This window comes from Astyanax mexicanus, chromosome 20 (genome assembly GCF_023375975.1).
Source record: "Astyanax mexicanus isolate ESR-SI-001 chromosome 20, AstMex3_surface, whole genome shotgun sequence".
Taxonomy (NCBI): domain Eukaryota; kingdom Metazoa; phylum Chordata; class Actinopteri; order Characiformes; family Acestrorhamphidae; genus Astyanax; species Astyanax mexicanus.
The window spans coordinates 24,919,783-24,936,929 of NC_064427.1; the positions used below are offsets into that span (position 1 = coordinate 24,919,783).

At 36.6% G+C, this 17,147-nt stretch overlaps 1 protein-coding gene across 2 annotated transcripts in view; it reads right to left on the reverse strand.

The window, feature by feature from the left end:
* Nucleotides 1–17,147, reverse strand: part of LOC103045667 (ephrin type-A receptor 5) — a 382,833-nt gene that overhangs the window by 258,019 nt on the left and 107,667 nt on the right. The window contains exons 15-17 of one of the 2 annotated variants that reach the window (XR_007427358.1): nucleotides 9,803–9,996; nucleotides 7,272–7,427; nucleotides 3,624–6,603 (exon numbers count right to left, since the gene is read on the reverse strand). Coding sequence is in view for 1 of the 2 variants with exons in the window: in XM_007254078.4 (XP_007254140.2) it covers nucleotides 6,498–6,603; nucleotides 7,272–7,427; nucleotides 9,803–9,996 (456 nt within the window). In the remaining variant the exon portion in view is untranslated. Of the gene's footprint in view, nucleotides 1–361; nucleotides 6,604–7,271; nucleotides 7,428–9,802; nucleotides 9,997–17,147 lie in introns of those variants that run through there. The other variant, XM_007254078.4, reaches the window with a different exon arrangement.

Genomic DNA, 17,147 nt, shown 5'->3' on the forward strand with positions numbered 1-17,147 from the left:
TGTAATGTTGAAAATGGCATTTATTTAGAGATAAGGCTGGAGAGTGTGTCCTATATCACAGCCCATTACTGTTCCGCGCACCATGTGTAAGTTAAAGGGGCACTAAATCCCCTGATTTTTGCTGACTCCACCCTTAATTCAAATTTTTTAAAATGCTAAAAAAAAATTAGGAGGGGTAGTATAGGAGGGGCACTAGGTGATGTATGGGTTTAGAGGCAGGGCAGGAGGGAGAGCTGATTGGCTAAGCTGCAACCCAAAGCTTAGCTGATCATTGTAAAGGATGTCTGTCCACAACAAATAGAAATACAGTGTATATTTAATTTCATTTCATCTCATCACAGTAAAAAGGGCAAACGACATGTTGATTTTACTTCAGTTTATTAGAAAAAAATAGAAAATTTAATATATTACACTACAAAAGACATGTACACAAACGAAACACACTTACAGTAAAAGGGCGTAGACAATCATCACAACACCTATTTTTCTGTGCTTTTACCTTCTTTTATACTGTTTTTACTGGAACAATTATGAACCTACTCGCAACAGATTGTGGCTTATGAGATTCAAAAACATAATGCTGAGAAAATGTATATTTATATTTATATATATATATATATTATTTTTACCAAACTACACCTCAACACCATGCACACGGCTGCTTTAACAGGGTTTATGGATTCTGTTACAAATTATCTGTTTATCTTCTACTATTTTTGAACTTGGTTCTTGGTTCTTGTTGATATTTATCATATTTATTGTATTCATCATATATGTGCATCAGTTGCACATGTATGCCATGGTGACTTATCATTAAATCATCATAAATATTATGTAATTGCGTGTGGAGTTGTATTAATTGCTTAATAGAAGAATGTTTAGCAAATAAAAGCTGTACATAATAAAAAAAAATGAAAAAATAAATAGAAAACCCTTAAAAAATGTATTGTAGGTGTATTTTGAGTGAATGTTGTTTTTTTAACACTGTACCATATATTTCGCACTGTAAGGTCGTACTTAAAATCCTTTAATTTTAACAAAAATTGATAGTGTGCCTTATGTATGAATTTAACAGTCAGTAAAGCCACTCCAGGAGTTTCAGTTTAGTTCTCCAGCAGTAGTAGCATTATGCGCTAACTGCACTACGTGCTAGTTAGCTCCACCTTTGAGGGGTGAGTATTATCAGCCTGTAGCCTGCTGCTTACCCTGGCTATCATTGTTGGAGCAGCATTAGCATTAGTGCTAGTGATTAGCTGCTAATGCTCCAGCTTTAGTGAAAATCTGTAAATCTAAACTTACTGGAAAGACCTGCTGAATTAGAAGGAAAACATTGCAACACTCCTGTGCCTTACTAGTGTAGCTTAATGCGGTGCACCCTATAGTGCGAAAAATATAGTACTTTTCTACTGGACAGGGAAATATGGTATAATCTACAGTATGTAACCAATTAAAGCAGTAATTATGTTGCAAAAAATGCTCATTGATGTGTTAAAAAACATTAAAATATTTGAAAAATCTGTTTTATTGTAGAATTTGAGACAATTGTGAGCTTGTATGGTGTCCCATGACTTTTCAGTCAAATCCTGCAGGGGGGGCTAAAGAACACTGCACTGACATGCAGGATATGCATGTGGAGTATACTAGATTAAACATGGACAATTATAGCCAGACACCGGCGGTCACAATCATTACCACCCACTGCGCTCGCTGTCCACTGTGAGTGGTAATGCCTTCTATGATGTATTCCCAATACACTAGGACACATGACACTGTAGCCTTGCCATGAGCGGCAACCTCACTCACAAGATAACACCGCATAACATACACAGAGTATTCCAAACGTTCCCATTCTGAAGCATTTCACAAATTGGCTCGGTTGTAAACATTATTTAACACTGAAAAACCCCCAAAACATATTTTTTCCTAAGAGCTGATTCTGAAGAGAGTGTGTGTGTGTGTGTGTGTGAATATATTTATAGAGGAAATATAAAAACGTAACAGAACCAATAAATACTGTATTACTGCTCAATTAGATTTTTTTATTGTGCTATAACTTTTAATAAGAACTATGCTTTCTCATTTTAGAGAACACTGCACCAAATATACTGAAATCAACATGGAAAATATAAATATGCACTTTTTTTCCAGCGCTTGCCCCCTTAACTACAAAACTAATTGGTCATAACTGGTGGAGATGAAAAGAAAGCATCAAAAATATCATTTACATCTGGAAACACATTCAGCAGAAAACATCAGGACGCTCAGCACGAGCGAGGCGTCCTCACAAAACCCGACTAAGGTGCTGATCGCAGGAAAACAATAAAGTTATTTACTGTAAAATAGTTTTACAATATCAGTGTTTGCTATTTTTATTGTGTTCTTCATTTCCATATGAGGTGTGAAGAACTGTGTTATGAACAATATATCTTCACCATCAGACAAGAGAAGGAAAAACATTGTATCTTAATTTAGCTAATTTTTGACTTTCTGACATGATGTGAATCTGGCTGCTGTTCTTTATATTGTAACAGAATTTCATGATGAATGGGCCAATTGAAATGCTGTTGCAAAAACCTTGTATCTTCTACTGTTCACTTTTTGATAAACTGTAACTCTCATATTTCTTTTATATATTATATTAAAATGTGGCGATTAACTAAATTAAAGTAATGGAAATGCTCCAAATTGACCTTTTACATTGACTTCTGTTAAAAAAAAAAAATTTCTTCCTTCTCCCACAAAGTTGATATTTTAGAGATAAAATTTTTTGTCTGCAAAAAAATACATGAATAAAAAGTAAACTATTTGCAGTTGTCAATGCGCATATCGTCACGGATATCATGCACATATTTGTGTCTCTAAAATGGCACATTTACAACAGAAGAAAAAAAAACTTTCAATGGAAGTTAATATTTTATTCCAGGGTATTTTGGAGCATTTCTATTGGTCCATTCATTATAATCAATTTTATTTGGCCACAATGTATACTCCCTGACCAATATTACATCAAAGAGGAAAAATTATCAGTGGAAGCAAATGCAAAAATATTCAATAATAATTTTCTGAAGTAATTTTGGAGCATTTCTATTGGTCCGTTCTTCGTGAAATTTTAGGTTTTTGCATGATGACCACAATGTAATGCAGTAAAACAATGTAAATTACCTTGTTGAATCTGATATGATGGTGGTACTGGCTTAGACATTTAGTAGCCATGTTATTAATTATTAAGATAGTTTATTTTAGTAAGATGGTTTATTTTAATACATCAACCATAAAGTATTTTCAGTGTTGAGAATTAGGCCTGAGACATCATGGAAGAACTTTTGGTCCTACTTTATAATAACTGTGTACTTACACTTTAACAATCCATGTAATTATAGTTCAACTACTGGTGTTCCAGCACGTATATCTGTACAGTGTGAAGCTGTTTTAACACAGAACACAAAACATTTGCCGCTGTGCTTATAAATACAGTGCTTTTAATAGGACGTGCAGCTCAGAGTCACGTGGATGCTAGCAGTGAACGCTGCACATACTGCGCTCACTGTGTAAACAGCATGGAGCGGCAAAGACAGTGTTTGTTTAAAGACAGCGTTTGGCTAATATATCAGATTAAACCGCACCTTATCAGCAGATTAGCTTGATTAAAAAGTAGTATATTTGATATTTGGGATGTCTCCTCTGCCGTTGTGTTGTCCGTGTTGGAGCTTTTCATTGAAACAAAAAATAACCCGTTACTGATTTTGAATTTATCGCATGCGTTCTCGCTTTAACGTTAACAGCCCTAGAAATTACATAATCTGCACACCTGTAATAAATCTGTAAAAACATGTACTTCGCCAGTAGTAACACCTTTGTTACATGGATCATTTATGTGTAACTATACAGTTATTAGAGACACTTATTATAAAGTGGGACCGGACTTTTTTGAGTTTTTGTACTTGTGTTAAGTACAAAAAAAGTTGTGTTTCTGACCTTTTTATTTTATATTTAGTAAAAATATGGTTCAAAATGAGCCATATTTTCACTAAACCACCTAATGTTAAGACTCAGCATTAGATAAGATCCTAAATCAAATCCAAAAGGGTCACCCCAAGCTGATCTTCAGTCTGAGATTTAACATTCTTGGAAAGCACAGATTCAAACAAGCTACAAGCTCTTCATTATTTAAAAATACTGTATGTCTGAGAGCAAATATTATCAGTAATAACTGCACAAAAATGCATCCTTTTGAGATTTAAATGTATAATATATATGCTAGATAATCCTTCCGGGCAGAGTTAAATAAATAGAAATGAATACGCATCAACGTCACCCAAGATCACCTCCAGAATTCACATATCAAGTGCTGTAGAAAGGACCAGCCGTAACCGATGAGCTACATAAAAGCACTATAAGCGTTTCTTCACCATGATGAAAGTTCTGTACACTGTATAGACCTACTAACGTTTCCCGGCGGCTAAAAGTGGATGAACCCCACATGAACATGGATGGATCTTTCTCTTTATCGGGAGTTTTATCTAACTATACACTATTTACACGTACACTTAAAAAAAACACAGATCAAGCCTAATATTATGATCATGTCCTTGTTTGCTCTGTTTCTCTTTATATTGTATTTTTCACACTATAAAGTGCACTTAAAATTTTCACAAAAATCGTCAGTGCACCTTATGTGTGAATTTATATGTAGTTCATATGTAGTTTTTACGTAGTTGTAAGGAGCAGTAAGTTTGTAAGCCACTTCACTGAAGTACAGCGTTAAAGAGGAGTTTCAGTTTAGTTCTCCAGCACCAGGGCTGGAGCAGTATTAGCATTAGCTGCCAACCGCTATTTCCCCGTTCAGAGGTGAGTATTATCGGCCAGTAGCCTGCTGCTAACCCCGACTAGCACTGCTGGAGCAGCACAAGCTTTAGCCGCTAACTGCGCTAGCTATTTAGCTGCTCAGAGGCGAGTATATCGGACTGTAGTCTGTAACCGTATTTACCGTTACACACAGTGGTTAGCCGCTAATGCTAATGCTCTAGCCTTAGTGCTGGAGAAATTAGTGAATCTAAGCTTACTGTAAATAAACAAAAGTGCTTTAATCACCCAGGAGAGAAATCTGTGTAGATTACGTGCACGGTGCATCTTGATTTAGGGCCTATCGGTGTGTCTTTGCTATCATAATGACAGGAAAAGTATGCCTTGTGCGTACTAATTCTCTTAATTAATTATGACGTGTTTTGGGCGTAGCGTGAAATAAACCAATCGGCGTGTCACTTGCCTCACATTGCCTTTAAGAGGGAGGTGTGCTCTGCCTTTGGCGAATTGGTATTTTAATGACGCAGCACTTCTGCACTTCTGTGAAGTTGTGCAAGCAGGGCATTTACAAGAACAGCAATGATATTTAATTTTGAATTCTGTTTATTGTTGGTGTAAAAATCGGTCAGGTGGTGCAAATGTGTTTTCCATTGCCAAGATAGCAATATGCCAGAAATTGACCTAAACACACCTCATTTTCAGCCCCCCCACGCTTATCAGCGTAAATATATTCATAAGTGCCTTCGATATTTAAATGACGCAGGCGGTAGGTGTGAAAATAGACTGTTGACGGGGTGTAAGATAGCAATGAGCATCTCACTGCAGCACCTTGCGCAGAGTGTAAGATAGGAGGTGTTCAAAAACTCCAGCAGTACTGCTGCATCTGAGCCGCTTCTACCAGCACCAGGAGCTAAAAAAAATTTAACGAGTCTGATAATGAGTGTGAAAACAAGGAAGTGCTCATAATGTTAGGCTTGATCTGTGTACAGTCCTGTACAGTTTTGAAGCATCATACTTCACACATATCCCCCTTAAGACACATATGCTGTGCAAAATGAAATCTGTACATACGTATCCATTGCTTTTTCCATTAGAAAAGAAGGAAAGAAAGACAGAAAGAAAGAAAAGGAAACGCGTATCAAGCTTCAAATCTAATATTGCTTTGTAATACACGGCCGCCGCTTCTTCCTCCAACCAAATGATATGGTTTTCACAGTCTTACTGCATGACCTTCGCTCCGAGAGTGGTGTGGTGAGGAATAAGGTATCCAGCTGAAGTAGGTTCTGCTGTAGGTTCTGCTGTATTTCTGGAGGTAATAACATTGTTGCATGAGGTTTCTGCGAAAAAGTGCTATACATTCGGCCCAGAGACTCCTGACAGTGGTCCTGGTCAGCGGTCCTACCTGGAGATGTGCCACACTTTTCCAAACTCTTCTCATCCGCTTAGCGTCCAATTCGGTCCTTTTACAAAACTCGTCCAGCCGTCGGTACGCTGACGAGCTGTGCATTTACACACAGAGACCCTTGTTTTAGCCGTCCAGCCGCCAATTCGTCAGCCCGTCCCCACTGTCGCTCAGGAATATCATCAAGTCATTTCCCATCAGTAGTTCAAGAGAGTTCCATTCAATAAATAAGTGTCCACGGTAAAAAAAGTGCTAGGCTACTACTGTCGCTTCAGTAGGTCTAAGGGCAGCCTCAGACAGGTATGGTGGCGTTCATCATCTGAACTCGCATCTCCTGGATGCTGTTGAGGATCTTTTTCTGGTGCCCAGCCAGCGTCACTCCCACTCTCCTCACATCCCTGCAGAAAGAAGCCAATCAGAGAACGATCATTATCTTCACAGCATCCTCAGAACTTCACTTGACTCTAATAATGTTTTAAAGGCTGATAGCACACACAGAAGACATCCTTTGAAGATCTAGGAATGTTATAATATCTATTCAGTATATAAAAGGGCTTATTTTAAAGTTTGCTTATTTTAAACTTTACAAAGAACGGATACTTTCTGTAAGCTTAGAAATATGAGGCTAAAAATCATCGTCTAACTAACCATCAAATGTGAGTAATATGTTCAACAGGCTGTATTAACAAAATAGGGGTTTATTATACTATATATATATATATATATACTATACTATATGTGATAGTATATATATGTTAATTAATTATACCTTATGCACAAACCTTGTATCTCCAAAATTGGCAACGTTTTAAAGGAAAGCATAAACCTTTTTTTTGTCAATGGAAGTCAATGTAAAAAATAATCCAATTTGTTTTAGAGCCTTTCTTTTGCTCAATTCATCATGAAATTTTGTAAATAATGTGAAGAACAACTGCCCAATTGAGAGGATGGCAACAATATTGTACAATTGTTGCTTTCAACAATTTAATGTAGTTACACTGGCTGCTAATGTACAGCACACAATACCCTCGACCCCCTCGGCACCCAGCGACAGCGGGGGACTTACTCCAAGGTCATCTGAGTGACTACTTCCAGCGAAGTGTATCCACTTTCCATGAAAAGCTCGGTGTATCGACCCATTTTTATGGCATCTAACCATTCCCCCACCGAGCTGAACACACAGAGCTCCACGCTGCCGTGCTCCACTAATAAATTGGACACCCTGTGGGAAAGACAAATGGACCGGTGAACAAATGGATGCATAAATTGCACATTAGAGAGCTGCATAGAGACAGTAAAGATAAAGACAGCGTGAAGTTTATCTTTTACTCCGTAAATTGATGGAGTGCTCCTTAATTTAACACATAAACAGAAATGAATTGGAAAAGGCAGATGTCTAAGCTGGAGGTTTACACGTTTTTTATTTATTAATTTATTTATTTTACTCAGTTTAAATATGGCTTGACTGCAGTTTAATGTAATGTAATAATGCAAGAGTAATTCTTCATTTAGGGGAACGTTAAAAAAAAATAGGTTAAAAGAACATTTATGTTGGAAATGCTTTATAACACAATAAGAGCTTATGTATTAAATTAAACATGTTCAGCATAATATTATACAACAGTTTCACACCAAATTCACTATGATTTCTCTTTTGTAAAAATGTTTTTAACATAATCACGTTGCTATTTTGGCATTATTTAAGTAATGCTCTAATCCATATTATGGCAAAAACTACTCAAGTACTGTATTTTTCAAACTATTTTCATATTTTTCCCCATTCAGAGGTGACTATTTTCGGCCTGTAGCCTGCTCCTAACCCCGGCTAGCCCTGCTGGAGCAGCATTAGCATTACCCACTAGCACTAGCTCTTTCGCTGTAAAGCGGATTGTGGCACTTACGAGTTCCCAGTGTAGCTCTGTTGGGCAAATCTGTCTAAATTAACATCCTGCACTCGTTTGACTCGTTTGAAGAAATTCTATGTTTTATTACAGTTTTGTTTACTCAGCTTAGCTTTACTTAACTTAGTTAGCTTACTATTTAAACATTATCTTATACCCCTCTATTTGCCACACCTGGATTAAGCCATGGGGCCAATTGGATCATGTATATCTGCTCCAGAGGGTCCTATTCTATTGGCAGTACTTCTCTACAGGGACTTGACAAGCTGTATGTGTGCATTTGCACATTTGTATTATCAGAAATTAGTGCAACTTAAAGTTTCTTTAATGAAGGCATTCATTAAAAGGGCTGTTCCCAAACTTTTGGAGATACTGTAAATCAAAAACTGTAAACAAAATGATTACTCGAAAAACTGTTTAATTAAATAATCACCCATAACTGAGACAAATCGCTAAAGTCTTACTATTTCTCCTGATATTTATTATGCTGTGACATTAGGACAGACTCATTATGATTACAAAATTACACCCTATTTACAAGATGAATGCAAAATCAATATAATAATCAGAGACACTTTAACTAGCAAGGTAAGGTCCAGCAATTGCCACGTCAGGCAACAGAGCAGAATTACAGCGTTAATGTGCGGCGCCCACAAACCAAATCCCCTCACTCTAAATCAATTTCTTATTAAATATAACAATAATTTCATAAAACAATCGTGAATAATAGATGATTCCGGCATGCAGGAAACACGGAGCGGCTCACAATGCAGAAAATATATTTGATACCATGTAATCACCGTAATTGGAAGTCATTTGTACGCTGTCACTTCCGCTTAACTCAACATTAAATCATAAAATACCGGAGCTTATTTGTTTCAAGTGTCATTAAATCTTGATTCTGCGTGACAGCCGTGTAGTAAAGGCTGTTAACACCGGGTTATCAGCGTTTCGCAGACATGACACAGTTTTTATGCTCACAGCCTGAGACGGTAAAACGCCATAAATAACTAATATTTGCATTTATGTTACAGGATCTAGAATGAGGGTAATAAAATAAAGTCAGAAAACAGGGACGAGACATTTTTCACAGGTCACCTTTTTTTTTTTTAAACAATTAATACATTAAACAGCCTAAATTAATTTTGTCTGGCTTAACATTTTATAACTTAGCAGACAAACCAAAAAAGAACAATACATTTACCTCAGAGGTGCTGCTCTAATCATGAGTTTACTTCAGTAGTGCTATTTTATTTCAGGAGTGCTACTCAAGTCACATGTACTGTATTTTTCAGCACTGGATGTTAATCTACAAAGATATCTCTCCTGAAAACTGTTTATTTGGGTGAGTGAAGCGCTTCCGTTTATTTACACTAAGCTTAGATTTCCAATATTTTGTCTAAGGGTGAGTTTTGAGTGTAGTTTCTCCAGCACTAAGGCTGGGTGCAGCAGCATTAGCTGCTAACTTTACTGAAAACTCACCCTTATAACGCTGTACATAAGTGGAGTGGCTTTACTGCTCTTTAATACCTGACTGGTAGAAAATTCATACATAAGGTGCACTGGATTATAAGGAGCATTGTCATTTTTTGGGAAAATGAAAGGATTTTAAACTATTCTGTCCTTTTACTTCAATGTTTGGTGTAATAGCTCTAATATCCACTGCATGGGGAAGGATGGTGAGATGCTCTCTCACCTGTTGGAGGAGTTGACGAGGCTTTTTAAGCTGCTGGGGTTGCGGATAAGCTTGTCCAGTAAGCTCACAATCTCCTCAAACTTGGGTCGGCTGTTTCTGTCCTTCTGCCAGCAGTCCATCATGAGGTGGTAGAGAGCTGTGGGACAGTCCATCGGCCCCGGCAGCCTGTAACTCTCCTCTACAGCCTTTATCACCTGATACACACACACACACACACACACAAATATACACAAAAAACACACATTTAGTCATGAGTTTTGGCCTGTTTTTCCCATTCCTAAAAACACACTAAAATTGTGAACAGTTGGTATAGCATAGTGAGTAACAACACTTCTCTCCCTGGAACATATTAGGGTTTAATTCTCCTACCAGACTATTCTAAACCAATAAGAGTCCTGGTCTATTTCCCCAGACAAAGTGTCTCAGACTGCCTTGATTGAGTTTATAGCGCAGACTATTGGAAAGTAGAAGACAGTGAACACAGATACGAAGCAGATTGTTCCAGTGGATGCTCAATTTGGCAATAAGTGTAACAACGTTTTAACATGAGAAGTTGCAGTTCTGTGAGAAAGTAGCGTATACCACCAACCACCAGTAGAGGGCCAGGAAACTGCAGTGAAAGAGCTGGTGGATCTGGGCCAAAACCCCCAGCTAAACCTCAGTTCACTGTCGCACCTTTGTAGAGGGGTGACCAGTAACAGTGGGTAAAATAAAAAAGAAAAAAAAAGAGAAAAGGAGAAAAGGGAAAAGAAAAGAGATCTTAAAAGAAAGCCAAACGAAAGTAAAAAAAAAAAAAGATCTTAGTCTTTCCTAAATGTGTTTCCTAAATAAGTTTGTTTGGGCCATGCCATGTGACATATCAGTAACAACATATGAATAGATATATAAATAATTAAAAATATATTAATAAAAAACAAAATCTCCTCCCCACAACAGCGTAACAAGTTCATGAATTTTATTTCATGATATTATTTAGATTTCTATCAAGTTACAGCTCAGCTTGGTTTGCTGTGTTTGCTACTGAAATGAATAAGGAATTATTCTTTTGACACTGGATTATAAAAGAACGTAATATATACTAAATAAAATAAATATAATAAATACAACAAAGTCAACAAACTTACTCATAATGTAAGTAATGTGATTTCCTCAATAATATTGAGGTCAACAAAAAGTATTGGAGCCATGTACATATATTGCATGATAATTTGATTATTGTAATTACTGTGACATTGAGCCTAACTATACTTATTATTATTATTATTATTATTATTATTATTATTATTATTATTATTATTATCATTATTATTATTATTATAGTGCTGGACGATTTTCACTATGAATTCGGTTAATTCAAATTACAGTTTTAATGTGATTTTCAAAATGGAGTAATTGTAATTTTACATACAGACATTTTATCTTTTTAATCTAAAATATCCACTATGATACTAATTTCTGAAGAGTTTATCCATATATAAGTGTTTATGCATCTTACCTTGCCTTGACCAATGCGTGCATATTTTCTAAACAGTCTGAGGAATGAGCTCACACTGAAAAAAGTTCCAGCACTTTCGACACGAACACCCAGTGGGAAAAGCATATACTGTATTTAGATAGAAATTAAGCATTAATGCGCTCTGTTGAGAATCCGTGATTAATTGTAGAAAACAATAACAATCTCTTCTTTAAAGTTTCTTCTGTGACTCGTTAGTGCGTTATTTCTCAATTTTCAGTCACAAATAGTTTTTTTTTTTTTTACAGGTAAACCTAGTTTTTAACCATTTCTTTGTTATCTGTATTTTTATTTTTAGTAGGTGAGGGAAAAAATCGATTGTAATCGAAAATCGAATTTTTGGTGAAAATTCAAAGATTTTTTTTAAGTCATAATCGGCCATCACTATATTATTATTATTATTAATTGCATTATAATGGTTAGAACTGCATTATATTAGAAGGTGTGAGCAGGTGTCTTCAGTTTGTGCCTGTAACATTTCATGCAAATAAAGTGGAGCAATACGTTGACTGTTCTTTTAAGCAGATTAAAGCAAATGCAACTATTGCATCACATTAAACTTCACATAATCCGAGAAAACAACCCATCAGGCCTTGTGTTTGTTGCATCAGGCTAAATTGGGAGCTTGTTTTTTGGCATCTTCTGTGTTTATTTAAGGTTTCAGAAGCCTGCCAGGAGGTGAGAACTGACTGCTGCACTGGGTGAGATGCCGACCTATCAGCTCTCTCTCTCTCTCTTTCTCTCTCATTCTGTTTCTCTCTCTCTCTTGCTTTCTCTCTCTCTCTTGCTTTCTCTCTCTCTCTCTCTCTCTCTCTCAGCCTCTAACAAAACCCCCCTCACTCCCACACTCGCTGAAAAAAGAGCGAGCCAACACAAGAGCAGCTCAGAAACCAATCCCCGACGGCAAAGTCTCGCAGAGAGAGAAAAAAGGAGAGCGAGAGAGCGAGTGAGTGAGAGAGAGAAAGAGAGAGACAGAGAGAATAAGAGAGAGAGATACAGAGAGAGAGAGAGAGAGAGAGAGAGAGAGAGAGAGAGAGAGGGAGTCTGCTGAAGCCGAGCGGGGCGAGATCTGAGGCAACCCTCATGAAGGCATTAAATAAAACATCAAATAACTTTCTCTTTCCCAAGTGTGAGTGAAACAGATTAATGATGGAGGGGAGAGGGGGATCTGGGGCCGGGATGAAGCCGTCACTGGCAGGCAAGCAGGGGGGAAAAAGGTCAGCGCTGCTTGATAAAAACATGACTGGAAATTGCACCTCCTTCAGGGACACACTGAGAAAACTTCAGCGTGGCGTCCTCCTTTCCATCTTCACTCCAGTCAACACTCCCAACTCTCACCCACTGCTCCTCTCCGCGGCTGCCACTGACACACGACACACACCAGCGTCCACATAAAAGATAAAACACAACTGCCAGCAACAACGCAGAACAGCGCAGCAGCCAATCAGCTGCTAATGACGTGGTGCGTATATAATATGTCAAAAGCAATCCTGCAGATGAAAGTTGGCTGAAGACTGGCTACAAAAAAAAAAAAAAAAAAAATCGAGGCTCATAAACAGCTTTATATTCGCATCTCCTTGATGTTTAATGCTATAGCCTGATACGTCATGCTCTCTGCAAAACCCAGCGCTCGCTGCCAAATGAAATTCTGCTTTCTACACATCTGAAAGACTCGCACTGCAGCTCCTCCAGCAGAGTTCACCAAGTTCACTCCACTCCACTCCAGCTTTTGCCTCAGTCTGATGCTGTCGAGTGCTGCTCCCTGTCGATACGTGCTGCTCAGATGTTCTGAGCATGCTCAGTTTAAAATGTTTTTAACAGAGCTGCCGGGGCTATTAATTCTAACGAAGTTAGGTAACCTAGAAACTTTAACATATACACTACAGGTCAAAGTTTTAGAACACCCCCATTTTTATACACTTTATTTTTGCCATTTAAGCTCTTTAGGTCCAGTAGAAAAATCCAGAAATGGTGCAACATCCAGTGTATAAAAATCAAGTGTGATAAATAATAAAATAAATGACTTACAAGTATACCAGCAATGAACAAGTATATTTTTATACATAAGGCACACCAGATTACAGGACGCATTAAGCGGCACTACTAAGTACACCTCCTGGTCCACTCAAATAAGCCCAGCGAATTTAAAAATATGCATTATTACACACATTACCAGCCACCAATATCATGTCAAGAGTTATTATCATTAAATAAAAGATAGATAGATAGATAGATAGATAGATAGATAGATAGATAGATAGATAGATAGATAGATAGATAGATAGATAGATAGATAGATAGATAGATAGATTGATTGATTGATTGATTGATTTTTGGCAGTGTTAATTTGGCAGTGTTAAATCAACACTGTTAGTGTTAAATTAACACTGAGAGTGTAAAGTTTAACACTAATAAGTGTTGATTTAACACTAACAGTGTTGATTTAACACTGCCAAAATTTCCTATGCAGTAGCAGCAGGGATACACAATACACAAGAGATAAACAAATATATGATACAGGTGAACAATACAGTAGAAATAATAAAACAATGTATAAAATATAAAAGTGCAGTTATTTTTAGTTTGTGTGTGTAACAGAGGAAGTGCAGTTAACACAGTAAAACAACAATGATCACCAGTTGTGCATATTAAAAAGAATGATGTCCTATGTTTCAGTTAATATAGGGTATTTTAATAAGAAAATAAGGTGGGTGATAATAGAGGACCCTATTAATTCCGCAGGTCTTGCCGCTGGGGGGCACCTACATTACCAAAACTCCAATTCTTAATTAATTAATAAAAAATAATAATTGTTAAAACTAATGTTGGATGTTAATCTACACACATTTCTCTCCTGAAAACACCTGAAAACTGGCAAACAAGTCATTGGTTAACAGCTTACAGCTGGTAAGTAACATAAATTGTAAGTATAAATAAACAGAGCTTTGGAAATTAATTTTTAAAAAATGTTCATTTACAAAACCGTTTTACTACTGTAACTCTCTACTGCAGCATTTACACACATTTACAGCACATTCACACTTTCATCATCATAATAACTAGAAAACACAGAAACAGAAACACAGAGAACTCTGTATCTATTAAAAAATATTAGTATTTTCTTTAGAGAAATCACAGATGAAGCCAGAGAGCGGTGAGTACTGTTTCCTATACTTTCAAAAGGCTCTTAGAAACTTGAAAAAACTGTTAAAAGAAAGGTCTGGCTGACCCACATGGCAATAGCTTTAGCCTTTAGCTCAGCTTAACGTTGGACCAAGTCTCAGCAGTTCGGTTTCAGCAGTAAAGATAAAACTTAGACCACATCGAATTCCATAAGCACAATTGCCAGGATTCAATCTCTCACCTCACAACTTATACAGGTGTGGCCATTCCCAAGCCACCCCCTGAGTTTAATTTAAATACTGCTATCCCGTGATTTTTACTACATTATATTCTGAAACTATATTGCAACAAAGCACAATGATATTTAATGTACTACTTAGTAGTTCTCCACTCCACTAAAACCACTCTTAATGTGACCCCCAGTCCCCCTCCCCATGTTCAATAATGTCAATTCTGACCAGGATTTGCCCCCATTCTCCATCCGTTTCTGGCCTGCACCTCCCCCCAGCCCCCCAGTGGCAAATCACATTTCACATACTACTCACACACAGCTTTAAAATGGCCAGAGGGAGCAATTACAGCACTGCCAGACTGCATGACTAGGAGAGATCAACTGGGACTCAATCTCACCCAGAGCCCTCACTCACCACTCAGTTCATTCATAAAAATAACATCAGGAACTCACTGCACGCGTTTCAAACACACAGCGCTGAAAAAAATAATATTAAGAGACCACTTAAAAATGAGGTCCTTTGATTTTACCAAATTGAAAACCTCTGGAATATAATCAAGAGGAAGATGGATGATCACAAGCCATCAAACCAAGCTGAACTGCTTGAATTTTTGCACCAGGAGTGAGTAGCATAAAGTCATCCAAAAGCAGTGTGTAAGACTGGTGGAGGAGAACATGCCAAGATGCATGAAAACTGTGATTAAAAACCAGGATTATTCCACCAAATATTGATTTCTGGACTCTTAAAACTTTTTTCTTTGCATAATTTGAGGTTTTAAAGCTCTGCATCTTTTTTTCTTTTTCTTATTTCAGCCATTTCCCATTTTCTGCTAATAAAATGGCTCTAAATTACAATGTTTTTATTTGGAATTTGGGAGAAATGTTGTCTGTAGTTTATAGAATAAAACAACAATGTTCATTTTACTCAAACATATACCTATAAATAGCAAAATCAGAGAAACTGATTCAGAAACTGAAGTGGTCTCTTTTTGGTCTCTTTTCCAGAGCTGTATATTAGTATTTACAGTGTGAATAAGTGAATACTAGCTACATATACAGTATCTATATGATACTTTACAGCATCTGTGTTTCTGAAGAGGCTTAAACCCTCCTAAATGAGGTAATACTATGAATTATGGATGCGATAATCCATCCCATGGTTGTAGGACCTCATTAACGTAACACTGAGCTATCAAAGTGCCAATAATGAATACCAAGGTGATCTAGCTTCGTATGGCACAACAAACTGTGGATCTTGGTCATGGTGATCATGAATCATGGTGCCTGAACACAAGGATTCACTGGGTGCTACACAATGTAATAAACTGTAAAAAAAATAGGTCACATTCAGTTATTCATATTTTCGCATTATTTTGTGAAAGAAAATTTCCAGCATGTTATGGAACTTGCCTTCAGTGTTAGTTAAGTGGAGCTGTGTTCAGAAGTGCTGCTACACAATGTGAAATTTTAATAAGTTCTGTAATGAATTTTAGAGCAAATCAATTACAATTTACATCCTGAGCATATGAATATTTAAAGCAATGCAGCGTGATAAGCAGAACAATTCCGTGTGAGAAGACTCATTAAGCAGCCTCTGAAATGCTGTTTAATATCTCCAGCTCCAGAAGAAACAGAGCCAGTGTGTGAGTTTAGGGTGGATGAGAAAAAAAATAGAATTTTTAATATTGTGTATGCAGAACTGAAAATAATTATTTTCTGCTTATTGCATTTCACACTTTATTTTTGCACCACGGCGAAGGGTTTCAGTTCCCATCCTGATTCAGTTTAGCTCTTTAATCAAACGCACCAGGATTTAACTCTGAACTTATAATTATTCAAGAATTCTCTATAAATTAATTTAATGCTAATCATCACACACCTGTTTCATTTTTTTTATAAGTGGTGTCAATCATTTAAAAAAATTCATAAGATTAATCAAAACAGTATTCTGTGATTAACTGCGATTAATCACACTTGTTCTTTTTAAGATGCAAGTTTTTTTTGTGATCATAGTTTTTATTATTTATTTATAGAACAAAATATAGAGGATATATTATATAACAAAATGGAGAGGGGGATAGAGGAGAAAGGGGAGGGGAAGAGAAACAGAACAAAATTAAAGAGAAGAACAAAAGAAAAAAAAGTGCAGCAAAAGACATGAATCATTTTAAAAAAATATACAGAAATAAAACTAAGATGCAAGTTTTATAGTGGATATTTTAATGTATAAATACTAATATATATTTGTATGTTTGAGGGGAGATAAAACCAATGTGGGCACTGGAATAAAGAATGCATGACAGATTGGATAGAGGAAACGTTTTTTTTTTTTTTTTTTCCTTTGTGGTGTAATTAATTTGCATAAAAAATAATAATGTGCTACTATTATTTTTATAAGGTCAATTTTAAGCAACGCTAGTAAGGAACAAGGGTGTCCCCATGTTTCCCTTCTAATATAGCAGATCTTGCCTATTCTT